Source organism: Trichosurus vulpecula, chromosome 1 (assembly GCF_011100635.1).
Source record: "Trichosurus vulpecula isolate mTriVul1 chromosome 1, mTriVul1.pri, whole genome shotgun sequence".
Classification (NCBI taxonomy): Eukaryota; Metazoa; Chordata; class Mammalia; order Diprotodontia; family Phalangeridae; genus Trichosurus; species Trichosurus vulpecula.
The window spans coordinates 395,929,370-395,956,341 of NC_050573.1; the positions used below are offsets into that span (position 1 = coordinate 395,929,370).

The 26,972-nt window shown below is 40.6% G+C and overlaps 1 protein-coding gene across 1 annotated transcript in view; it reads right to left on the reverse strand.

The window, feature by feature from the left end:
* The window catches only part of PDZD2 (PDZ domain containing 2), a 307,428-nt gene that overhangs the window by 117,130 nt on the left and 163,326 nt on the right, over positions 1-26,972 (reverse strand). Inside the window, exon 2 of the mRNA XM_036746331.1 lies at positions 367-787. Coding sequence (XP_036602226.1) covers positions 367-787 — 421 coding nt within the window. The remainder of the gene's footprint in view (positions 1-366; positions 788-26,972) is intronic.

The following is a 26,972-nucleotide window of genomic DNA, read 5'->3' on the forward strand; positions in this document are numbered from 1 at the left end:
CTGGGTTGACATCTCCTCGCCATTTTTCATTCATATATAAGAAATTCAATTTAGGCCTGTGATGTCATTGGTTTGGGAGCTGTCAGAGAGGAAACTCTCTCTTCCAAGGAAGATCTCCCAATATTCTCCAACTTGACAGTCTTAGAGAGTCACCTGGGACACTGAGAGGTCAAGTGACTTGTCCAGGGTCACACAGCCAATATGCGTCATAGACAAGCCTTAGATCCAGGTTTTCATAACTCTGGGGTCATTTCTCCATCCACTCTACCATGCTGTCTCTGGTATACATAGATGTATGTTGTCCCCCATCTCCACCATCAGGTTTTAGGTCATACCACTGTCTTCTAAGGTAAAATCAAATCTTACCTGTGCCAGATGGTCAGCAGGCTTGAAATCAGATGTCCCTTCAGACAGGCGAGGTCTATAATGGCCTGTGACCAGAGGAACCTCTGTATTTGGCAATTGGTCATCTGTCCTGTCATCCACTTCCAGGGATGGGCCACCCATCTCCATGAGGGTATAATGTCCATTCTCTAGCTCAGAGTCTTGACTGTTCCTGCTCTCCCCACCATCCTTGCTGACGGATGACCTGGAGATGACCCCAAACTTCCTTGTTCTTTTCCCGTTCTGCACCAGACGGCTGCTGGGCTCTGAGGTAGGAGTTGCTTTGGGTTCACAGCTGTTGCTGTTGTTTCCATTAGAAGGAGGGAGAGGAGCCTTGCGCTTAATGCGGCGTAGCATGATTAGGTAGATAAAGCCGCCATTCCAGCACTGATCAGCCAGATAACTGCAGACAAAGTAAAAGAAGAGCTCATGAAAATCTTGCTAATGCCCAAAGCAAAAAACAGTTATGTGGGGACATTTATCCCTCCCCATCTTACCCCTTATCCCCAACATCCAACATGATATGCTTGACTAAATAATACATTTAGCCAATAAAATTCAAGTACTTAAGGCTCCTTAAAAGGTTCAAAGAATACATTCACTTAGCAAGAATAGCCAAAGTTGTTTTATATGAATGTGACTCAACAAGGAATAGCTAACAAAGATAGTCTAGGGTCAGGTTCCACAGAAGGGCATGATGAAAACAAACCCAATCTTTGTTCATGGTTGGGCCATGACAACATAAAAGTGGCATTACTGACTAAACTAACTGGTACATTTAGTCCTACACCAATCAAAATACTAAGAGGTTACTTTGTAGAACTAGAGAGAGGAACAAAAGATCAAGAATCTCAAAACAAATAATGAAAAAAGTAGGAATGAAGGAGCCTTAACATCACCAGATCTCAAACTATAATCAAAGAATAGTCAACGCTACACATTGGTTAAAAAAAAAAGAAAACTGACCAATGAACCAATAGTAAGATCCAAAACTTGTTTGATAAGCCCAGGAACACCAATTACTAAGGTTAAGGATTCCCTATTCAACAAAAAGTTCTGGGACAACTGAAAATATGTGGCAAAAATTACCATAAGAAGCTATAAATGGATACATGACCCAAATACAAAAGGTCACAAAAATATTAGAAGATAATGGAAGGAGGCATCCTGGGAATCATAGTTAAGGGATAAGCTTCTTAACTAAAGCAAGAGATAGAGATAATTAGAGAAGATAATATGAAAAATTTTAACTACATAAAATTGGAGTTTTGCAGAAACAAAATCAATGCAGCTAAAATTAGAATAGAGAGAGTTAATTAGGAAAAAGTCTTTGCAAGAACTATTTCTGATAAAGTTCTGATAACCTTAAAAACAAGTGTCATTTCCCAAAAGAGAAGCTTTCAAGGGATATGTATGAACAAAAAAATTTCAAAAAAGAAGAAATATGCAAGTTATTAATAACCATATGAAAGAATGTTCTGAAACACTTTTAATAAGAGAACTATAAATCAAACAATGCTGATATTTCACGCTGTACCCATCAGGTTGGCAAAGATTACAAAACATGAAAATGGAAAGTGTTAGAGAAACTACAAAGAGAAAAGTATATTAACGTATTGTTGGTGTGAGCTATAAACTGGTCCAACTATTCTGGCAAACACTTTGGAATTGCACTGAAAAATTAATTAAACTACATACAACTTTGAACCCAGCAGCATCACTACTAGGCATACCCAGAACATAGGAAGAAAATAATCAGTGTTTTTTCCATCATCTATCTCTCATCTGTCTACCTACTTACCTACTCCAAGAAGATCAAAGAAGAAAAAGTTGTATACATTTGTATGGTTATGTATATATGTACATAAACATACATAAAATATTTACAGAAGCACTTTTTGTATTAGGAAAAAAGTGGAAGGAAAGAAGATACTCATCAGTTGATAAATGGCTGAAACATTGTGATACATTAATGTAATGAACTACTAATGTCGATATGAAGTGACAAATAGTAGGAACTTAGGGAGATTGCAAGTACTAAGAGTTAAATAAGCAGAATGAGGAGAATAACTGACAAGAGGATTACACAAATTGTAAAGGGAAAGACTTCAAAACTCTGATCGGCAGAGTATTTAATCATGACTTCAGAGTGGTGAAGGCAAAGCATGACTCCCACCTCTCGGCAGAGGGGAGGTGGAGGGTAAGTACAGCACAATGCACACACTTTCCAGACACAGCCAGGTTGTTCTTTCGTTATACTTCGTGATTGTAGTTATTTGTTATAAAGGTGGGATCTATTGGAGGGGCTGGAAGTCGTTGGGAAATGACAATGATATTAAGAATAATGCATCAATAAAACATTTTTAAAATGAAAAAATCCAATCATACATAACACTAATAAATATTTCTAGTCTTTAAATATTTCTAGTCTTTCAATCACACGACCTGCACCATGATCATGCTACCAACCTTCCAACTCAGTTTACTGTGATTGAAGGCAATGTGCCCAGAATGAAAAGATGAAATTTAATTGGAATAAATAATTCATCCAGTTTCAGAATGAGGAAGTCTTGATTGGGAGAAGTACAGGTCAGTCGGTCAATAACTATTTATTAAACACCTACCATGTGCCAGGTTGATTGGGATACAAAGAAAGGTAAAAGGCAGTCTAATGGGGGAGACAATGCAAATAACTATGTACAAATGAGATATATACAGGAAATAATCATCAGAGGGCAGATATAAATTCAGGTACAAAAAGGCAACGACTATTCAAGTAGGGCAAAAAAACATTAGGTATTTAGCTTTTAATAAGCTTAATATGACTCCTAAGTGTGGTGTGGTTGCTAAAAAATAAGCTAGTAATCTTAGGCTGTATTAACAGAAATGTAATGACCAAAATCTGAGTAAATAATTCATGGTTAACAGAGAGAACACCAGTAACCACAGACCTATAAGTCTTCTTCTCATCTATATAAAATCTTTATGAAAGTAGTTCATAAACCAATTTAGGGCATCCTCAGTAAGGGTTTTAGCAGAGGACAAGCAGGCTTTTGTGAGCAATGTTGAACCAAGGACTACATCTTTACCATCTGACAATTAATTATTATAGAGGCAGCTAGGTGGAGTAGTGGATAGACTACCGTGTCTAGAGTCAAGAAGACCTGAGTTCAAATCCAGCTTTAGATACTGTGTGACCTTGGGCAAGTCATTTAACCAGTGTGCTTAATTTCTTCATCTGTAAAATGTACCTATTTCCCAGGGTTCTTGTGAGAACCAAATGAGATAATATTTGTAAAGCACTTAAAGATACAGTGCCTGGCACACAGCAGGCACTATGTACTCATTAATTATAATGTCAAGAACATAAAATCCCATTAAGTTTATTGCTTGTGGATTATGAAAAAGCATTTGACTCAGGGGAACAAGAACACTACCATAAAGCTCTTTTACAGCAAGCAGTCTTACACCCATACATCAAGATCACCAAGAATTGCTTGGCAGATATGACACCAAAAATAGTGCCATTCAGTGATATTCTGATAATGAACATCAGGTGAAGCATAAAATAGAGAGACATATAATCACCAAAGGTGTTTGCACTTGGTGGAGAGCTTATGCAGAGTCTGGATTAAAGAAGGACTTTCTTTGGACAGTGACGTCCTCCAGATGCTTCTGTTTGCAGGTGACATTGTGCTGTTCTCACTAAGCCCAATGGTGTTGGAGAGCCTCTTAGAAGAGAGCTATGAGCACTCAAAGGAGTTTGGCCTCTCCATCCACAGAGCAAAGACCAAGTGGCTGAAGAATATCTATTGCCCGTGTTAACACAAGCATTTGGAGGCATATGTTAGAGAGTTTGTCTAACTGTGTGTGTGTGTATGTGTGTGTGTCTGTGTATGTATCTGCAGGGTGTATGGGGGTGTTCAGGGAGGACTAGCACCTCTGGTATGAGGGCCTACCGAGTCCTTTTCAGGGCTGCTCATCAACCTTTGGTGGCCACCTTCACCCCACTCTCATCTGTAGCGCCAAAAAACTGCAGGATGTACAGCAGCCACACCCCAGTAAAACTGTCTTGGCAGATGGGCTAAACCAGGTGGGGGGTAAGTGACAGGCCCTGTCGGTGAGTTAAGGGGATGTCTATCCCAAGCATGTAAAGACCTCTCTCTGCAGAATTGGTGGATGAGAACAATTTGTTCCAATAGCCATGAAGGCAGCTGAAATAACCACTGTTGAGCACTTAGACACTGGTCAGATAGCAAAGATGCCAAGCTGATCCACTGCATCCCAGGGGCCAATGACAGTTATCTTGACTTTTGCCCTGCCATTTGGACTCTGATGACTCTGGAAGAAAGAGTGAGGCAGACAACTTTGTGCAATTCTGCCTCACTAAAAACCAATTCACACACAAGTCAAGACGTCACCCCATGATGGCATTGGTCCTCTTCCAAAACAAAGGACAAACAGCAACATCTATCTGAGACAGACTATATAAATGGCCAGTGAGCTGGATCCAGAGTTGAAAAGGAGGAAGAGAGCACGCTGTACTTCTTTGCAAAAACTGATCCCAAACCTCCCACGAAACTGAAGTACCATCTTTTCAGCATTAACATTTCCTAGTGATTGTATATGACAGCTAGACCTGAGCACCACTGCAATTAAAGAACCAAAGATAAGTGTCACAAAAATGGCAATAGGGATGTATATGGTAGATGTTAGTAGGCTGCAACATATAATCAATGAGGAACTCAGAAGAATAGGAAGAAAAGAGGGGCTGGCCATATGGCAAAAGCAAAGGATGATAGGTGGATGACCAGAGAGCTCCACTTACCATCTCACATTGTCATGAGAGGGAGGACTCCCAGCACTTTGGGCAGGCAAGCCCTTGGGAGAACATGGACTAGAGTGGAACAGAATGGGCAGGCAGACAAGGTTTGAGATTTCTATCACTGGAGGGAACTCCCGAATCAGTGAGATCATAGTTCTATTTAAATATCTGAGTAATGAGCAAAAACAAGGGAGGTAACTCCAGAGCAGAGTGTGGTGGGTTTGATCACATATAAAATAATATGTCTTGTCCTAAGTTGTACATTTTAAGTGTGAAAGTGGGCCATGACCAGGATAATGATGGGCATCTAAACAAGGGTTATACTAGGAACAATTAAAAGCCAGTTTAGAGGAGTTTTGGGTTCAGTTCATATGGGGATGTTTAGCCAAGCGAAGAGACAACATGGGGGAGGAGAGTCACTGTCTTCAAATAAAATATTTGGAAGACTGTTATGTACAAAGCCAGGATCAAGAGACAGAAATTAAGCAGAGACACATTTCAGCCCAACTTTACAGAGAACTAACAACCAAAGCAAGCTACCAATAGAATTAGTAGTAGATTACCTTTTATATAGAATTTTATAAGCTACAAAGCATTTTCCCATCACAACCCTGTAAAATAGGTAGCATAAGATCACTTGCATTTTACAGATAAAGAAACTAAGGCTGACAAAATGAAGAGCTCCCTATAACAGGAAATGTTCAAGTAGAGGCTCAAGGACAATTTGTTAGGGAGATAACAGAGAGAAGCTACTCAAAGCACATGTCCCCAGGAAGGTAGAATGTTTTATTAACACCACCCAGGAAGAGAATGTTCCTGAAAACAAGTCTCTGTTGTGGAAGAGTGGAGATTGTTGGATGAAGAGATTCAAACTCAAATCCAGACTCTGCCACTTACTTCCTGTGTGACCTCGAGCAAATGTTTAACCTTGCCTGCTTCCTCATCTTTAAAATATGGGGGTTAGATTAGATTCTGAAATTCCTTTCATCTCTAAATCTATGGTCCTTAATAGTGAAAGATGGGCTAAAACATTCTCCTCTATATCAAAATCTCAATACCTAGTTAAATACACAATCAGGATAGATAGCCCATCCAGATCTTTAGCATACCAGTTGCCCAAATGGCCAAACCCTAAAGTAGACCCTATCTAGGTAACCAGAGGGTAAGGAAGGAGAGAGATACTCACCTACAGCCCCTTCCCCTCCCAAAAAAAATCCAGGTCAGCAACTTTCAGCCCTCTATAAGGTAGGAAGAAGTCTTTGGTGACACTGGAGAAACAGCTTCACCATGCACATCAATGCTTTCCCCCAAGTAGTAAGTGCTATCAAATGACAGAAGTTAGAAATTCACAATCCAAATCCTCATTAAACCTGCCTCATTTCCTGCCTCCGAGTTCCCACATTCCCAGGTTCCCACGCTGACAGCGCCTGGGGCCACAATGACTACCTCCAGTAGGTGAAAAGCAGTTAACGTTTCCAATGACATCAACCAAGCCCTTTATGACAAACTCCTACTTCTCAGTACAAGCAAGCTGTCTTCTGCCAGGAAGAGATTAGCATGCTGTCAGGGGAGATCACTGAGACTTGGGTGCTTGGATAGGAAGGTTGTGGGCAGGAGCCCAGGTACTAATGGAAGTCTTCTCCTTTGCAGTCCACATTCAAGCACAGGGCTTCCATCACCCCCCAGGCAACTGGATGGTAAAGGAAAGGTGAGGCAGGAGAGAACCTTTGCATGTAACAGGATCAAAGGCACCCATTTATGTCCTTAACCACTGCTATAAGTTGGTCTAAATTAGTGAACCTGTCACAGAGAGAATGATCATGCAGGAGTGAGGAACTTATGGCCTCAAGGCCACATGAGGCCCTCTAGGTCCTCAAGTGTGGCCCTTGGACTGAATCCAAACTTCATAGAACAAATCCCTTCAATAAAAAGATTTGTTCTGTAAAACTTGGACCCAGTCAAAAGGCTGCACCCGAGGATCTAGAAGGCCACATGTGGCCTCAAGGCCACAGGTTCCCCACCCCTGAATAGAGCTTTTGATAATAACTTTTTATTTTGATAATAAGTTCTCAGCTCTGCCAATCACACACTTCGTAGGGAAGGGGAAAGGAGTAGGAAGAATATTGAGACAGTGGCTAAAACCCCCAAATCCTTCTTCCCTCCTAGACCACAAAGCATCAGCTTCCACCACACAGCAAAGGGCTGGTGTCTGAAGGGATACAGGGAGATGAATAGACAAAATCTAATCAACTGAGGCAGAGCCTGGCACAGGAGAGCTAAAGCTGTCTCCTAGCCAGCATACCATTGATCATCCTATTTTATTTTCTTTAAGCTTTTATTGAGCATTTTATTTTTCCCCAGCTACCTGTAAAAATAATTTCTAGAATTCGTTTTTAAAACTTTGAGTTCCAAATTCTCTCCCTTCCTCCCTCCCCACCCCTACCCCCCGTGCCACACTGAGAAGGCAAGCAATTCCACATAGGTTATACACGTGTAGTCACATCATCCTATTTTTAGAAGCTGCATTTGTATTTCCTTATTTTTTCATAGGTTACTGATTTTTTGTTTTGGGATTCTTTTGGATTATAGTTCTAGGCCTGGTAGGAACCTTGGAGACTATTTGGTCCAACCTTCTAATTTTACAGGTGAAGGAACTGAACCCTAGGAAGATGAAATGGACTTGTCCAAGGTCACACAGGTAGCAAGTGGCAGAATCAGAATTTCAAACCAGGTCCAAAGACTGAAAAAAAAAGAAATTTCCCAAACACAGTGAGCCAAGATGGGATGGCATTTCTCAGAAAATGCCTGCTATTATCATACACACACACGCAGAAATATAACTAACAGCTCTGTGGGATATGACATGATACGATGGAAAGATCATAAGCAGAAAAGAAGATCAACCTTGGCCTTGCCCCTAATGAACCATGTGATACCTAACAAGTCACAACCTCTATGGACTTCAGTGCCTTCATCTGTAAAATGAGGAGGTTGAGTTTGGGCTGCTAAGGTCCCTCCTAAGGTTCCCTGTCATGAGAGGTATCCAAGGAAAAGAGGGGCAATCACTTGAGGATGCTGAAGAAGCTGAATTTCAGAATCCATTCATTCAACATGTGCTTAATAGGCAACTGAGAGACAGGAATAAAAGTGAAAGTCCCTGCCCTCCAGGATCTTATAGTCTACTGGGGAGAAGCAATACATAAACAGATACATCCAGTGCAAAATACATACCCGGTAATTTGGTAGGGGAATGGCACTGGCAATTGGAGTGGTCAGAATGGGCAGGCCTTATTTGAAGGTGGCACTTCAGGTGAGTCTTGAAGGGAGATAGTAATTCTCCAAGACAAAAGTAAGTAGGGAATGTATGCCAGGGGTGCTGGTCTGCCTTGAATGGAGACTAGAAATAGAATACCGTATGTGGGGGAAAGAATGTAGGCAGTGATGCAGAGTAAGAAGAACAGTAATGTATAGTAAGTCTAGGAAGGCAGGCTGGAAATGGATTTCAAAGAGCTTTAAATGCCCAACAGAGGAGTTTGTATATGATCCTGTATTGGCAACCAAAAATGGGCTCCTTAGCACTTAGTCAACAAGTGCCCTTGACTAGTTTGGCTTTTTCCCCTGAACTGAATGCTGTTTGTATGTTGGACTGGAGTAAGCTTGTCGGCCCCTTCACCTTGCTTCCCTTGCTTAAGCTGATGGAAAGAACCTGTGCTTTCCCGGTCAACCCCTTCACCTTGCTTAAGCAGATTGAAAGAACCTGTGCTTTCCCCGGCGTACCTTACACCCCCGCAGAAGCTGAATGGTTAAAAGCAGCTCCCGTTGGAGCCAGAGGCTGCTACAGCCACAGCCACAGCCACAGCCACAGCCACAGCCACAGCCACAGCCACAGCCACAGCCACAGCCGAAGCAGGAGCTGCCAGTAGCAGAGCTGACCTACGGGAGGAAGCTGAACAAAGACTTCAGGCCAGTGGGTAATCTTTTTACCATAGAGGGGGAAGCATGATTTTGCTTTACGCAATCATGCTTCTCTGTAGCCTCCTGGTTACTCTTTCAAGGCGTACATATTGGGCCTGGAAGCTTTTGATCAATATATCAAAATGGGGTTGCTGGTTCATGGGTTGGTTACTGTGGAGCCTAAATATATGTTTTGATTCTTCTGCCTTCTACTTTGAGAGTTTCTTATATCCGGCGGTTCCGAACCTTTCAGACATGTTTATGATCCTCTTTGAGATTATAAACTCTGCCCTCCTAATACAGATCCCAGAGGCGACTGGGGACTACTGGAGCTTTTGAGCAGGGCAGTGACGTGGTCAGATTAGCAGGTTTGTGAAGGAAGCACTGGATGGGAGGGAGACTGGGGGTAGGGAGACCATTGAAGAAACTATGGAATAACGCAGGCAGGAGGTGATGAGCCCCTAAACAAGGGTGGTGGGCTGAGTACCCAGGAGGGTAACAGAGGAGAGGATCTGGCAGCTGATCACATAGAGAAGGTGAGGGAGTCAGAAGAGTCAAGGTTTGAAACCCCTCAAGCCCCTTCCAACAGAGAGATTCTGATTCTGATTTACACACTTCTAATTCACTTCAGGGGCAGCTGGGTGGTGCAGTGGAGAGAGCGCTGGGCCTGGAGTCAGGAAGACTGATCTCCCTGAGTTCAAATATGATCTCAGACACTTACTAACAGCGTGACCCTGGGCAAGTCCCTTAACCCTGTTTACCTCAATTTCCTCATCTCTAAAATGAGCTGGAGAAGAAAATGGCAAACTACTCCAGTATCTCTGCCAAGAAAACCCCAAATGAGGTCACGAAGAACCAGACACAAGTGAAACAACTGAACAATAATCTACCTTAAGAAATTTCTCTCAGCATCTCACAGTAAATTAACGTGATTAATGAATAAATGTAAAATGAATAGCAGCTATAATTCAGGCATGAGGGGAAGGCCTGGGGAAATATTCAGGGACAGGAGGTGGATTTTTGGGCACTCCTCCAAAAACTCTACACACACAACTTGCCCCATTCCTATGTTTAAATTGAGCAGACTGCCAGTTTAAATGAAATGTTTTCTTCTTTCAGCTTCTCTGTTCTGACTGATACTCGCCTAGTATTAATACACTGACATAAATACCAAGTGAGAGCCACAGAGGTCAGTCTAAGCTATGAAGTCTTTCCAGAACCTCATTTTCATGAAAATAAAGAGAAAATCATAAGAAAGAAGGAACAGTGCTAGCTTATTATGGGATGTACGGTTGTCATGTGTCTAGAAAAGGATATATTTCATCATAATAAAAACAGCTATAAGTTGTTCAGTCGCATCTGACTCTTTGTGAACCCTGTACATCATAGCACACTAATACTGTCTGTGAGGTTTTCTTGGCAAAGATACTTGGAGTGGTTTGTTATTTCCTTCTCCAGTAGATTGAGGCAAACAGAGGTTAAATGACTTGCCTAGGGTCACACAGCCAGTACATTTGTGAGTACACATTTGAACTCAGGTCTTCCTGACTCCAGGCCCAGTGCTCTATCCACTGACCCACCTAACTGTCTCCTAGAAGCTATGATACCATATGTCAATTCCTTTGGTTTTGTAAAATTGAAAATATTGCAAATCAGTCTCTGTTACACATATGTATATCAATATATTTTTATTTTCATATTCTGTTTTTATATGACCTAGATTTCCTCCTGAATCTCACCTCCTCCCCCTTTCAGCCATGTGGTACAGTGGCCAGAATGCTAAGCCTGGAGTAAGGAACACCTGAGTTCAAATCCAACCTCGGACAGTTTCAAGTTGTATGACCCTGGGCAAGTCACTTAACCTCCATCTACTTCAGTTTCCTCATGTGCAAGATGGGGATAATGATAGTACCTACCTGCCAGGGTGGTTGTGGGGATCAAATGAGATAATAGTAGTAAAATACTTAGCACAGTGTCTGACACATAGTAGGCACTTAATAAATGCTTGTTTCCTTCCTTGCTTCCTTCCTTCCCAAAGACTCATCCCTTATAACAAATAATTACCAATTTTTTTAAGAAAGTGAATATAGATTTCATTTGGAAAATTCTATGACACTATGGAGATAATTAGTGACATGTGAGGGTGTAGAGAAGATCAGGGTTCTTATGTTAATTCCTATCACCCCCCCCAAAATGAATTAGAATTCTTAATCTTCACCCCTATTTCATACAGACAAAGCAAAAGAAGTGGAGGTGTCAACTCATTTACTCACAGTCATGCAATGCAGCAATGATAGTTCTGAGATCATAAATCATAGCTCCTCAGAACCTGAAAACGACTCTTATAAAAGACATTTTCTTTCCCTCTCCTTTGGTTCCTTTTGCTTTGCCTATAACTTTAGAGGATGGGGCAGGAAAGAGCCATTTGTGGGACAATTGTGAAGGGGGGAGAGAGGAAGAGAAGGCAGATGGGTGGCGGGAGGCAGCAGCCTTTGGGTACCATAGGGCACCAAACACCTAAGGGGCAGGTGAGAAATGGAGAAAGACAAGCCACCGAAAACCAGATTTTGTGATTGTGATAAGAGCCTTTGGAACAGCAGTCTGTGCTGCCAAAAATCTGTGGCACACTTTGACAGGCTGCCAGTGCCCATCTAGGCAGCTGCCAAACTGATCTTCTTAAAGCACAGGTAGGACCACTACACTCCTCTACTCAAAAAAGCTTCACTAACTACTTCCTGCCCCAGGAGACAATACAAACCCCTCAGTTAAGTATTTTCAACTCTTTATCATCAAGCTCTGGGGCCCAAAGAGGTCAACTGACTTGCCCAAGTTGGGACAGCCAAGCAACACCCTGTTCTACCTCCTGACTCCAGGCCTTTAACCAATGAACTGTCTGCCATGCCTGGAATGTCTTCTCTTTCCACCACAGCAACCAGGAATCCCTAGCTCACTTCCAGACTCAGTTCAGATAATTATCTCCTACATGAGGCCCTTCCAGATTTCTTTGGTTGCCACTGCTCTCCTCCCCCTAAATCACTTCATATCTCCTTTGTATGTATTTGCTGTGTCCGCCCAATAGACTGTAAATTCCTTCGGAGCCGGGACTATTTTGTCTTCGTATCTCCGGTGCCCGGCACAATGCCTTGTACTTGGGAGACATCTAATCAATGCTTACTGAATGAATGAAGGAATGAAACATGAAGCACAACTACCAAGCTGAATCGAGTATATATGAATCAATTCAGCCTCAACTTGTGTAGTGGGGGATCTAGCTATAATAAAACAGCATTTGCATTTTCAGTTCTATAGTTCAGACCTTTGACAAATTCACACAGGGCTTTCCCCCAATTAGGCTGAATGACAGCAGGTTCATTGTATTCCTAGGAACTTAGGGGAGTAAATACAGAGTCCCGAGGGGACAATTACAGGGATGCTTTTATGACAGCCTCTGTACCTCATTCAACTGAGCTGCCAGCGGCAGCCCTGGCTGTGGATACAAGACAAAAGAAGAGAGATTTACCTCTTGCATTAGAGTTAATGGGAAGCTGAGAAGCAGTTTGTGGTTGCTTTGAAAGTATGATCAACCGACTTAAACCAAAGACTTGTTTAAAGCTATAAATCTTTGTGTTCCCAGACAGTAACATGTTGAGAAGATGTGTTACACAGGGTGTCCCGAAGGTCTGAGAACAGTCTGAAGCTCAACTAGCACTAAGATTTCTGGGACACCCTGCAGCTATACCAACTAATTTCTCAGTTGGTTATTGGCTAAAAGGTAAAAAAAAAAAAAAAAACAAAACCCTGAATTTTTAAATCAGAAGATCTCAGTTTGAGTCTGGGCTCAGCATCTTTCTCTTTCTCCAATTTCCTCATAACAGCCCCACGAAACAGCTAGTGCTGTTATTATCACAAGTGTTTCACAGATGAGGAAAGAGGGAGAAGAACTGACCAAGGTCACCCAGCAAGTGTCGCAGCCCATTCTCACGACTCCCAAGATTATTTACAGGACACCAGTCTACCTCCCACCATTTCGACAATGTTTGTAATTATCCCCCAACAAGTACATTTTAGCCTCTCCTAGAAGATCTCCAAAGGCAGTCCATCATCTTTCTAGACAGTTCCAATTGCAAGAAAGTTTTTCCTTATTTTGAAAAAAAAAAAAAAAAAGGTATCTTCCTGTAATTTCTACCCAGTGGTCCTTTTATGCCCTCCAGGGCCAAGCAGAACAAGTCTGAAGTAACTGCACATGATAACTCATCAGTGATTCGAAGTCCATTTTCTCTCCTTTCTTCCCTATCCTCTTTCTTTTATCCAGGTTAAACATCTCTAATTGCTTCAATCAATCCGTAGGTGCCATCGTTTCTAGGCATCATCCTTGTTGACACACTCTGAGGAGACTCCAACCTGTCTATGTCACTTCTAATATGTATGTAGTACTTGGGACTGGACACATTACTCTAAATGAAATCTAAGGAGGAGAGAAGCAGCGCAGAGGACAGGGGAACTGAGGCAGCGAGGTGCTGCCGTGGAGAGAATGCTGGGCTTGGAGTCAAGAAGTAGTCAGTGTTCAGTCACTCTTCAGTCGCGTCTGACTCTTCATGTCCCCGTGCGGGATTTTCTCACCAAAGATACTGGAGTAGTTTGCCATTTCCTTCTCAAGATCATTTTACAGGTGAGGAAACTGAGGGAAACAGGATGAAGTGACTTGCCCAGAATCACATAGCTAGTAAATGTCTGAGGCTGGATTTGAACTCAGGAAGATGAGTCTTCGTGACTTCAGGCCAGGGCTCTATCCACTGCACCACCTGGCTCAAGAAGACCTGAGTTCAAATCTTGCCTCAGATACTTGTTAGCTTTGTGAACCTGGGCAAGTTAATTAACTTCCCCCTAGGCCTCAATTTCTTCATCTGTAAAAGGGGTATAATAAAAGCCCCTACTTCCCAGGGTTGTCTTGAAGATAAAACAGGACAGTATTTTAAAGGACTTTGTGAATCTTAAAGAACTATATAAATACTAGCTACTATCATCATCATCATCATCACTTTCCTCTCTCGACATTACACTTCTATTAATGTAGATTTTTTAAACAGCAAGAAAATGTACATGAAAGTTCATCATATGAATGTAAGGAATGAACAAATGGGAAAGGAAGTGGAGGTGTCCCATACGATGAAGTGCAGAGAGAAGGAGCACGGAGCCACTTGCTGGAACTGAATCACAGGGGAAGCAAAGTACACGCACGCACGCGCGCGCACACACACACACAGACACAGACACACAGACACAGACAGACAGACAGACACACACACACACGCGCGCGCGCGCACGCACACACACGCACGCACGCACACACACCCCTTCTCTGGTTTAATAGGAGGCCATCCGGTTCAACCCTGCCTCATTTTACAGATGAAGAAACCAAGGTCCAGATATGTGACGTGACTTGTCTGATGCCACACAGGTAGTAAGGATACATAGGGTTTGAACCTACAGCCCGAAGTAGTGGAGAAAGTGCTGGATTTAGAGTCAGGAAGAACTGGGTTTAAAAAAAAAAAAAAAGGAGTTTTTCGAGTTCACAGGAGGGAGAGTAACTTGCTGCAGAGGTTGATCAGGGGAGGCTTCACGAAAAAGGCGACATTTGAGCTGGGTCTTGAAGAATGGGTAGGATCTCTGTTTACGCCATGCTCAAGGGGTGGCAAGTCATCCAGTTTTGCTAGAGTACAGGACTGCCAAGGGGACGTATTTTGAGATAAAGCTGAAAAGATGGTAAGATGGGAACAAATTATGGAAAATTCTGATGTCAAGCTGAGTTTTTGACATTATTCAGAAGGAATGGGGGCAGGTTTTAAACATTTTATTGGCCAGACCTGTATGTTAGGAAGCTCCATCTAGCAAGACACACTGATGGTTGTTCATCCTTTGATTTTGAAGAGGACCAATGACATCACGGGTAATGTCTTGATTTGCCCGTGAATCCGATTTAAGTGAGGCAGAGTTGCCCTAAATTGTCAACCTCACTCTATTCCACAGTCATCAAAGTCCAGTGGCAGGACAAAAGTCAAGACAAGCAGCAATGGCCCAGGCTGCAGTGGATGACCTTGGCATCCTTGATGTCTGATCAAGGTCTAAGCACCGGACAGCAGCTGCTTCAGCTACCTTCATGGCCTTGGGAACAGACTGTTCTCTTCCACCTATTCCACTGGGGGAAGTCTTCACATGCTTAGGGTAGACATTCCCCTAACTCACCAATGGATTAAGGCCTGTCACTTACCCTCAACCTGGTTTAGCCAGTGTGCTGAGATAGTTTTACAGGGTGTGTCTGCTGCACGTGGACAGATTGATCAAGTGTGAACTGAATAGGTAATAACAACCATCTAGGTAGGAGGAAATGAAGACCTGAATTAGTGTGCAGCTCATGGGAATGGGTAAGAAGGGAGAAACAGGAGAAATAACAAGGAAATATTACTGATAGATCTTGATGACAGATTAGATATTTGACCCTAACCTGCTACGCCGAATACAGCCCACCAGACGTATACTTAGATGCTCATAAGGATCTGTGATGTCATCTATTAATGTGGGTGTGCTCTGCCCATAAACGCAATCTTTGCTCTGCCTTCTCACTCTGTACAATTCTCATCCATGGCTTTCTTTAAATCTTCCATGGGTCATCCACCCAAGGCAATGGATTCCTTGATTCTTTCGATATTTCAAGAATACAAGTGCAACATTTGGACTGTCCAGATAGCCTTTGACTCTTACTACATGACTCATCTACCCAACTTAAAGGTCTCGCATGTCCTTGATAACAAGTTTCACTGCTCTTCTCATGCTCAAGTCATCAAACACAGCAGTCACTTAATGGTCAGTTAAATCTTTACTGAATGTGTCAAAATTCTTTTCCCTTACACTTTTGAGGTTGTTGTGTAAAACGGTATCCTACTTCTGGTCATTTTGTATTGCATCTGCTGATAAAAATCCTCCCAGGTTTCTCTGAAGTTGTCATTTCTAAATGTACAATAATATGCCATTATGTACACATATCGCAATTTGTTCAGCAGCTCCCCAACTGAGGGGAACCCACTTTGTTTCTAATTCCTTGCTACAAAAAGTAAAGTATTGCTATAAATATCTTTGTAGTTATGGGATCTTTCCTTCTGCCTCTGACCTCTTCCTGTCTGGAGTTCCTAGCAAACTCAAATTTATTCTTCTCTGACATGAACACTGAAAGAGAGGCATTACAGTTAGCTTACATTTGTGTTATTTCTATTCCCTTCCCCCACCCAACACAAGCATCATGAGAGGGCTTCATCAGTGAGTCACTTTGAGTAATGGCAACTTTTAAAAACAAGCCCACATAATACTGATTACAAATCAAGTAAATATTGAAAATGAACTTTTCTGGACTTCCTAGAATAGGACTCCTTTAGACAGGGATTAGCATCAGGAAGGGACCATCTCCAGTTGTCCAGGTGTCCAGTTGTCAGGCCGCTGGACCCGGATGGCTCCGGAGGAGAAAAGTGAGGCTGGTGACCTTGCACAGCCCTCTCTCCCTCAAATCAAAGTCAATTGCAAGTCATGTCATCATCTCCCTGATGTCATGGTCCTCTTTGAGAACTAAGGACAAACACAACAACAACCATCAGTAGAAAGGTTAGACTCAAGATAGGTAACACCCCTAAACCATCTGTGGAGCAGTAGACTAAGCACTGGACCTGAAATGAGGACAACTTGGGCACAGGAACTTAATTACTAGTTGGGTTGCCCTGGGCAAACAATATAAATTCTCCATGCCTCAGTTTCCTCATATCTCATTCCGCAGACTTTCCAGCTCTCAAAGCTATGATCCTATGATGCTAAATTCAGAACGACAGCTTCCAAGTCAGTAACATCTCTTCGCCTTCTAATTCTCTTCTCCCCCACTTCCCCTGGTTAAAGTCCATTCCCTGCAACTAGGCAGCATTATATGGTTCCTCTCTAGTACATAGCAACAACTCTTGTCCCACTTCATACTATAAATTATTTGATTACCGTCAATAACCAAAGGGATGAAAGCAACCCACATGGTCAAAGGAAAAAGTGACCCGGGTTTCCAAAGACAGAGCAGTACCTGCTTTTCACAGTTAATCCTTAAAGGCTCAAATTTCAAGCTATCCTCCTAAGGTGATGTAAATTCATGGCCCTTACTAGTAGTGGTATCACTACACTGGGATGCACACCAACAATCCCCACACTTGCAGCTTAAAGCATTACATTGGGTGCAGTAGGAAATAAGAACTCAGCTTTCACTATAACAAGGTAATAGGTTTCCATGAAGATTCATTTCCCCCTGGCCTCCAAAGCTCTCCAGTTGAATTGCTAAAAGCATTTCTAAGGATCCATAAACCTCTGAAAATAGGAATTTAGAAGCCAGATGAAGCACCACTCTTGGATTTATGAATGCCTGTTCAACACTGAATGCTAAGTTAAACAAAATGTTGCGAAGAAAGCATTTTGGAAGATGGAACTCATATAGGCCCTCATTTCTAGTTGCCTACATTCATATACTCTCATGCTAGGGGACAAACGATAACATTTTTTTATAAAGTTGCTGCAACTTTTGGGGGCTACTTGGGAAAACGTGCTCAGCAACCCAGAAAGGATTCACTTAGACTCTCCACCTATAGAACCTTTGGTGAGTCAGCCTCTGAATTGCACCTCAGAAACTCTATTGGCATGGACACCAGGAAGGCTGTTGCCAAAGCAAACAGGCTCCATCTGTCCAAAGAGAAAAAGATCTAGCACAGCAGTGGATGGATGAGGATCATACCGCTCACCCCCTTCCTTCATAGCTGGGGTGTGCTGCCTGGGGAGCTCTGCTCTGCTTGAAGGCAGCTTCTGTGGTTGCTCTGTTGGGTCACCAAGTGGCTCAGGATTTGGTCTTTTCTCTTTGCCATGGTCACTGGAAATCATTCCCCCAAGTAAAACTGAACATTTGTCCCAAAATGATCTCCTCCAAAGGTGTTGGATGACCACTCCAAATTATTGGTCTCTTCGGCAATGTAAGAGTTCCTTCACAAGTCTTGCTTATTGTAAGCCAGTCACTTTCCAACGTATAATCCTCTGAAGCCTTAAACTGCTGAGGTGGGGGAATAAGGGTACAAATGAGAAAGCAGCCAAGACCATATAACAAGACCAAAGTACTCACATCGACTCTGAGGGAAATTAAATTAACGATGCCTTTTCCCATTCGATATTTAAGGTTGTTATTCAAGCATTTTTCAGTCACGTCCAACACTTTGGGACCCCGTTTGGGGTTTTCTTGGCAAAGATACTTGCGTGGTTTGCTATTTCCTTCTCCAGCTCATTTTATAGACAAAGAAACTGAGGTAAATAGGGTTAAGTGACTTGTCCAGGGACTGAGCTAGTAAGTATCTGAGGCCAGTTTTGAACTCAGGTCCTCCTGACTCCAGGCCTGGCACTCTATCCACTGTTCCACCTAGCTGTCCCTTATTTAAGGTATTCAATGTTAATTGCAACATTTGCCAAGGTCATTGGTGATTTGTTCCCTGACAGAAATGAAAGGAAGGAGTTGGGTGAGACAATTTCAGAGGCTCGTTCCACCTCCAAATCCTACGACTTAGGACTTTTCAAATCAAACCATTACATGATCAAATCTCTCCTGTTTCCTGGGGGAAGCATCTCTTTTGATGGTTGATTCGTATTTGGGGTTATTGTTATAGGCTGCTTTTCTCTTTGGTAAACCCAAAATACTTCCATTACTACGTAGAATGAACTTTTTGCTAACATAGTTTTAGAGTTTCACATACTCTCCATAGCAATTTTATCATTCTTATTCTATATGAAACCAGAAGACACGAGGAAGTAGCAGCTACACAGAAGAATGACTCACGTATTCTCTTTGGTGATACAAATAAAAAAGATGTTAGAGTTGGTTTTATCACTTGTCCAAAGATTACAACAACAACAAAAACCATTTCATGGGGCACTTAGTCATTTCAAACTATAGTGCTCGTGACAAGCATTTGCAAAAAGACCACTATGCGGAGAACTGAGTTTATGCATCAATCAAATCTGTTACTGAAGATAAGAAGGTAGAGAAATTTCACCAAGAACTTGAGAAGACTGTCCAGATTAGACCAGCATGTGCTTTAATGATTTTGATGCAAAAGTGGAACTAAGGAAAGATGGAAAAAATATGTTGGAAAAAAATGACTGAGGAATAAGGAAGATGATAGACCAAAGGCTTGAAGAGTGTAGAGAAGCTTCAGTACCATGAATTCTGTTTTCAAGAGAGTTAGGAGGCACACGACAGGGAAAGCACCGAACAACATAACACAAAAAAGTGAAACTGAAAACCTTCTAAGTCTTGGATTAGAATTAGATTAGAATCTAAGAGAATTTTAACAGGATACAACTAGCTACTGATGTGAGTATAATTTAGTAATCAGCTATTTGGGTATATTTTGATCATCAATCTCTTTAGACCAAAAATCAAAAACTAATCAGAATAAAGAATATAAGTGAAAAGATCTGTTTCAGATTTGAGGAAATTCCAACATGAACTATTAAAAGAAGCTGTTGAGACCAAAAATACAATGTGGATAAAAGAAGTAGCACTAACATAGACTATCACTGTTTCTTAAGGAAGTATAAGTTAACCAATAGAAATCAATCACCACAACAAGGAGACAAAAGAACCTAGAAAACACCTCATTCATTACATATTTGATCTTTTTGACAAGCATAGAGCTATGACAGCAAAAAGCAACACCAGTTTACAACATAAACTCATTTGTAAAAACTCACAGAGGAGAAAAGCAGAAGATTATGAGCTATATCTATGTTGTTGTTTGTCCTTTGTTCTCGAAGAGGACTGTGACATCAGAAAGGAGATGTCATGACTTGCAAGTGAATTAGATTTAAATGAGGGAGGGCTATGCAAAGTTGCCAGCCTCACTCTCTAGACAGAGCCATCTGGATCCAGTGGTAAGATAGAGATCAGGACAACCAGAGATGGCCCAGGATGCAGTGGGAAACCGTGGCCTTTTTAAGCTAAGGTTTTTCCTAGGTCTCAGTCTGACTAAGGCAATGCCCATTCAGTGATTAAAGCTAGATAATAAATGAGGCAAAGAATTGCCTCTTTTACTTGGTCAAAAGAAAAAAAAATCAGTCTGAGAGAAGAAGACCCTTAGGGTTTCTGGCCAAAACAGAAACAACTGCTGTTTCACACTCACTCTGATAGTGAACAGTAGTCACAAGAAAAAAGTTAACAGAAATCTTGTAAAGAGCACCACACAAGCTAGATTATACTAAGAACATTTAAGGATTGAACCTAAAGGAAACCAAACAGGCAAAAATAGAAAAAATGTGTAAAAAAAAACCTTTATGAGGAAATATCCTCTCTATCAGCAACAATGCAGATACCACACATGGATTCTAGCAGCACAATTACCTTTGTGTTGCATGAGGAAGTACAAATGGCACCACAAAAAATGAAGACGGAAAGAGTGGTTGTACTAGACCACATATATGCAAAGGAGGTCTGTCCTAGAGGTAACATGATTTCCAAAATATGTCAATGAGGAAAGGAGACCAAACATCTAGAAAAAACTTTGGACCTTTTTATTTCTAAGAAAAAACAACTGAGAGACTATCAGTGTCTAGAAACTATATGACTTTTTTTCTTGCCTCAAAAAGTGACATTTATTCAAAGGTTTTTTTAAATGACAAGGATGTCCATTCTTGCACTCCCCTCCTTCCCGTTCCCTCTCTTCTCATCCCAGACAACAGGGTACTGGGTGAAATCAAGTGAGCAAGCCCCTCAGATGAGGTCAGCCACATTAAGAGCATTTCCTAAATGGAAGTGTTATAAAAGGTCCGATGACTCAAACGGTGGTTTTGTCTTCCTCTGTCATCATGCTGACAGCCATGCTCTTATGACCAAAGCAATTTCCAAGGCCAGTTCCATGACTAAGATTCTCCAAGTTGTCAGGAACCAAAGATACTTGCTCTATGTGCATCCTGTGCTCTGTGAGCTCTATGTGCTCTTGCACATCAATGCCTCTAGCTAGTAGATCAGTGGTGATAAGCACTTGATGGTGGCCTGAGTGAAACTGTTGATTCAAACCATCACTACTATCATGTCTCTCAAGAAATTTTACATGATTTTACCATATACATAGAAGAAGCTCTGCTGAAAGAAAACCTTTCATACGGCATTTTACCCTACTGAATCAAATGCTTTTTATAGTCAACAAACAATAACAGGTGATGGTGGTTCTTATATTCATTATCCCATTCAAGCAATTGTGTGACTGTAAAGTTGTGGTCTGCTATAGAAGATTTCTTGTGAAAGCCTCATGATTTTATCATTTATTTTTGATCCATTTCCTCATGAATTGCAAAGACAGTAAAGTCACAAGCATGTATTTTCTTTCTTTTTTTGAGATTTTTTATTTTTAGTTTACAACACTCAGTTCCACATAATTTTGAGTTCCAGATTTCCTTCCTCCCCTCCTTCCCTCCCTCCCCAAGATGGCATGGAATCCAATATATCTTCTACATATAACTTCGCATTGAACTTACTTACATAATAGTTAAGTTGTAAAGAAGAATTATGACCAATGGAATGAATCATGAGAAAGGAGAAACAAAACCAATAAAATAAAATAAAACAAAAACAAAAGAGAAAAAAAACAAAGGGAAAAAAAGGCAAGCATAAAGTTTGCCTCAATCTGCACTCAGAATCCATAGTTCTTTCTCTGGATGTAGATAGCTCTCTCCATTGTGAGTCCTTTGGAGTTGTCTCTGCACCTTGTATTGCTGAGAAGAGCAACGTCTATCAGCATTAGTCATCACAGAATCCATATATCTGTGGTTGTGTATAATGTTTTCCTGGTTCTGCTCCCCTCGCTCAGCACTATATTGTGTAGGTTTTTCCAGATGATTATGAAGTCCATATCATTCCCATTTCTTATAGCACAATAGTATTCCACTACCATCATATACCACAGCTTGTTCAGCCATTCCCCAATTGATGGGCATCCCCCTGATTTCCAATTCTTTGCAATACAAAAACAGCCGCTATAAATATTTTTGTACATATGCATCCTTTTCCCACTTGTATGATCTCTTTGGGAATACAAGCCTAGAAGTGGTATTGCTGGGTTGAAGGGTATGAACATTTTTATAGCCCTTTGGGTATAGTTCCAAATTGCTCTCCAGAATGGCTGGGTCAGTTCACAACTCCACCAGCAATGTAACAATGTTCTAATTTTCCCACATCCTCTCCAGCATTTATCATTTTCCTCTTTTGTCATGTTAGCCAATCTGACAGGAGAGATGTGGTACCTAAGAGTTGCTTTGATTTGCATTTCTCTAATTAATAGTGATTTCGAGCATTTTTTCATATGCCTATAGATATCTTTAATGTCTTCCTCTGAAAACTGCCTGTTGATATCCTTTCACCATTTCTCAATTGCGGAATGACTTGTATTCCCATAAATTTGGCTCAATTCCCTGTATATTTTGGAGATGACGCCTTTATCAGACACTAATTGTAAAGATTTTCTCCCAATTTTCTGCTTCCCTCCTAATCTTTGTTGCATTGGCTTTTTTTTATACAAAACATTTCAATTTAACACAATCAAAATTATCTGTTTTGCATTTTGTAATGCTCTCTCTTGTTGGGTCATGAATTCTTCCCTTTCCCATAGATCTGATAGGTAAACTATTCCCTGCTCTCCCAAATTGCTTATAGTATCAGCCTTTATTCCTAAATCATGAGCCTATTTTGACTTTATTTTAGTATATGGTGTAAGATATTGGCCTATGCCCAGTTTCTGCCCTAGCATTTTCCAATTTTCCCAGCAGTTTTTGTGAAATAGTGAATTCTTAGCCCAGAAGCTGGATTCTTTGGGTTTATCAAAGAGTAGATTGCTATAGTCGTTGACTACTGCATCTTGTGTACTTATGCTATTCCACTGATCCATGATTCTGTTTCTTAGCCAGTACCAGGTAGTTTTGAGGACTGCTGCTTTACAGTACAGTTTAATATCTAGTACGGTTAGGCCACCTTCCCTAGCATTTCTTTTCATTAATTCCCTATATATTCTAGACCTCTTGTTCTTCCAGATGAATTTTGTTATTATTTTAACAAGCTCTGTAAAATAATTTTTTGGTAGTTCGATTGGTATGGCACTGAATAGATAGATTAATTTAGGTAAAATTGTCATTTTTATTATATTAGCTTGGCCTAACCATGAGCAACTGATATTTTTCCATTTATTTAGATCTGACTTTATTCCCGTGAAAAGTGTTTCATAATTATGTTCATTTAGGCCCTAGGTTTGTCTTGGCAGGTAGGCTCCCAAATATTTTATAGTGTCTACAGTAACTTTGAATGGAATTTCTCTATCTCTTGCTGGTGGCCTTTGTTAGTAATGTATAGGAATGGTGAGAATTTATGTGGGTTTATTTTATATCCTGAAACTTTGCTAAAGTTGTTTATTATTTCAAGTAGTTTTTTACTTCATTCTCTATGATTCTCTAAGTAAATCACCATATCATCTGTAAACAGTGATAATTTAGTTTCTTCTTTGCCTATTCTAATTCCTTCAATTTCTTTTTCTTCTCTTATTGCTACAGCTAACGTTTCTAGTACCAAATTGAATAGTAGGGGTGATAAACGACATCCTTGTTTCACCCCTGATCTTATTGGGAATGCATGTAGCTTATCCCCATTACAAATAATGCTTGTTGATGATTTTAGGTAGATGCTATTTATGATTTTAAGGAAGGCTCTATTTATTCCTATGCTTTCTAGTATTTTTAATAGAAATGGGTGTTGTATTTTGTCAAAGGCTTTTTCTGCATCTATTGAGATGATCATATGGTTTCTGTTAGTTGTGTTGTTGATATGATCAATTATGCTGATAGTTTTCCTAATATTGAACCAGCCCTGCATTCCTGGAATAAATCCTGCCTGGTCGTAGTATATTATTCTAGTGATAAGTTGCTGAAATCTTTTTCCTAATATTTTATTTAAAATTTTTGCATCAATATTCATTAGGGAAATTGGTCTATAATTTTCTTTCTCTTTTTTGACTCTTCTCTGGTTTGGGTATTAGTACCATATTTGTGTCATAAAAAGAATTTGGTAGGACTCCTTCTTCACCTTTTTCCCCAAATAGTCTATAAAGTATAGGAATTAATTATTCTTTAAATGTTTGATAAAATTCACATGTAAAACCATCTGGCCCTGGAGATTTTTTCCTAGGGAGTTCATTGATGGCTTGCTCAATTTCTTTTTCTGAGATGGGGTTATTTAGGAATTTTACTTCCTCTTCTGTTAACCTGGGCAGCTTATATTTTTGCAGCTATTCGTCCATATCCCTAAGGTTATCAAATTTATGGGCATACAATTAGGCAAAATAATTCCTAATTATTGTTTTGATTTCCTCTTCATTGGAGGTGAATTCACCCTTTCCATTTTTGATACTGGTAATCTGATTTTCTTCTTTTTTTAATCAAATTGACCAAAGGTTTGTCAATTTTATTGGTTTTTTCATAAAACCAGCTCTTGGTTTTAATTATTAATTCAATAGTTTCCTTGATTTCAATTTTATTAATCTCTCCTTTGATTTTCAGTATTTCTAATTTGGTATTTAACTGGGGATTTTCAATTTGTTCTTTTTCTAGCTTTTTCAGTTGCATGCCCAATTCATTGACTTCCTTTATCTCTATTTTATTCATGTAAGCATTTAGAGATATAAAACTTCCCCTAAGAACTGTTTTTGCTGAATCCCATAGGTTTTGGTATGTTGTCTCATTATTGTCATTCTCTTGAATGAAGTTATTAATTGTTCTTTGGCCCACTCATTCTTTAGAATCAGATTATTTAGTTTCCAATTAATTTTTAGCTTATTTTTCCACGGTTCCTTATTACAAATAATTTTTATTGCATTGTGTTCTGAAAAGTATGCTTTGACTACTTCTGCCTTTCTGCACTGGACTGTGAGGTTTTCATGCCCTAGTACCTGGTCAATTTTTGAGTATGTGCCATGTACCACTGAGAAAGAATTATATTCCTTTCTATCCCCATTCAGTTTTCTCCAGAGATCTATCCTATCTGCCTTTTCTAAAATTCAGTTCACCTCCTTAACTTCTTTCTTGTTTATTCTGAAGTTAGATTTATCTAGTTCAGAGAGGGGGAGGTTGAGGTATCCCATTATTATAGTTTTGCTATCTATTTCTTCCTGTAACTCCCTTAACCTCTGCTCTAAGAATTTGCATGCCATACCACTTGGTGCATTTATGTTAAACAATAATATTGCTTCATTGTTTATGGTACCTTTTAAAAGGATGTAGTGTCCTTCCTTATCTCTTTTAATTCAATCTATCTTTACTTTTGCTTTGACTGAGATTAGGATTGCTGCCCTTGCTTTTTTTACTTTAGCTGAAGTGTAATACATTTTACTCCAGCCTTTTACCTTTACCCTATGTGTATCCCCCTGTTTCAAACATGTTTCTTGTAAACAGCATATTGTAGGATTATGGTTTTTAATCCATCCATTCTGCTATCTGCTTCTGTTTTATGGGAGAGTTCATCCCATTCACATTCACAGTTATGATTACTATCTGTGTCTTTTTCTCCATCCAATTTTCCCCATTTTTGCTTTTATTTCTCCCTTTCCCCTTCCACTCCTCAACGAAGTTTTGCTTTTGACCACCGCCTTCCTCAGTTTACCCTCCTTTTTGATTCCCTTCCCTTACCATTTTCCACCTGCTACTTCTTCCCTCCCTTCTGACCACCCCCTCCCTTTTTTCCCCTTTCCCCTCCTACTGCCTGTAGGACAAGTTAGATTTCTATACTTATCAGGGTATGTGTTTCAACAATCCGGCTAGCAGCTTCTGTGGGGGCGTAAGATCCACCAACAATCAGCACCCAGAAAGCTGCCAACACGCTGCAAAAGCACAGGTTCTTTTGATCTGCTTTAGTAAGAAAAGCAACGTTAAGGGGTTGACAAGCTTACTTTAATTCAGCATACAAATATCATTCACTTAGTTCAGGGGAAAAACCACCACCCTGAACTTCAGAGCAAAATACAAACAAATTACAAACATCGACAGACAGACCAAATACAGATTCATAGTTACCAACATCTAGGTTCAGCCCGGGAGCTCATAACGAAGGCTGGCCCAGAGTCACTCTCGCCACCACGGCTGTCGGTAAGAGCTCCAAAGAATAGAAAGTCAACCCCTGGTTTTATATCTTTTTCAGGGTCAGGGGTGAGTCACCCATGAGACTCACCCATGTGACATAAAATCGTCACAAAGAGGTGACTTAAACCCACATGGTCTAAGAGCCTCTGATGTCCCAAACTTATCACTCAAACTCATGTGTAAACTAGGCCCTCCCTTAGTTAGCCCCACCTGGGGTCCCACCTTAGTTACCAATCCACACCCACATAGGTTTTATACCTAATAGGGGTTTGGGCCTAGGGCTTAGCACCTAGTAAGACTCAATGAAATATACTGAATTACTCAAAGGAAACAAAAGCCAAACTCTTCAAGGGCACTTGGTTGAACCAAGTGCTAAGAGCCCATTTTGTTCACCGACACAGTATGTTATCCCCTTCTTGAACCAAATCCAATGAGAGTAAAGCTCAAATACTGCTCTTCTCCCTCCCTTCTTTCCATCTACTATAATGTGTTTTTGTGCCCCTTCATTTGATGGAAATTACCCTTTTCTACTACCTCCTTACCTCTTCTCCCAGAACCCTTCCTTTACATCTTTTAATTACGTTTT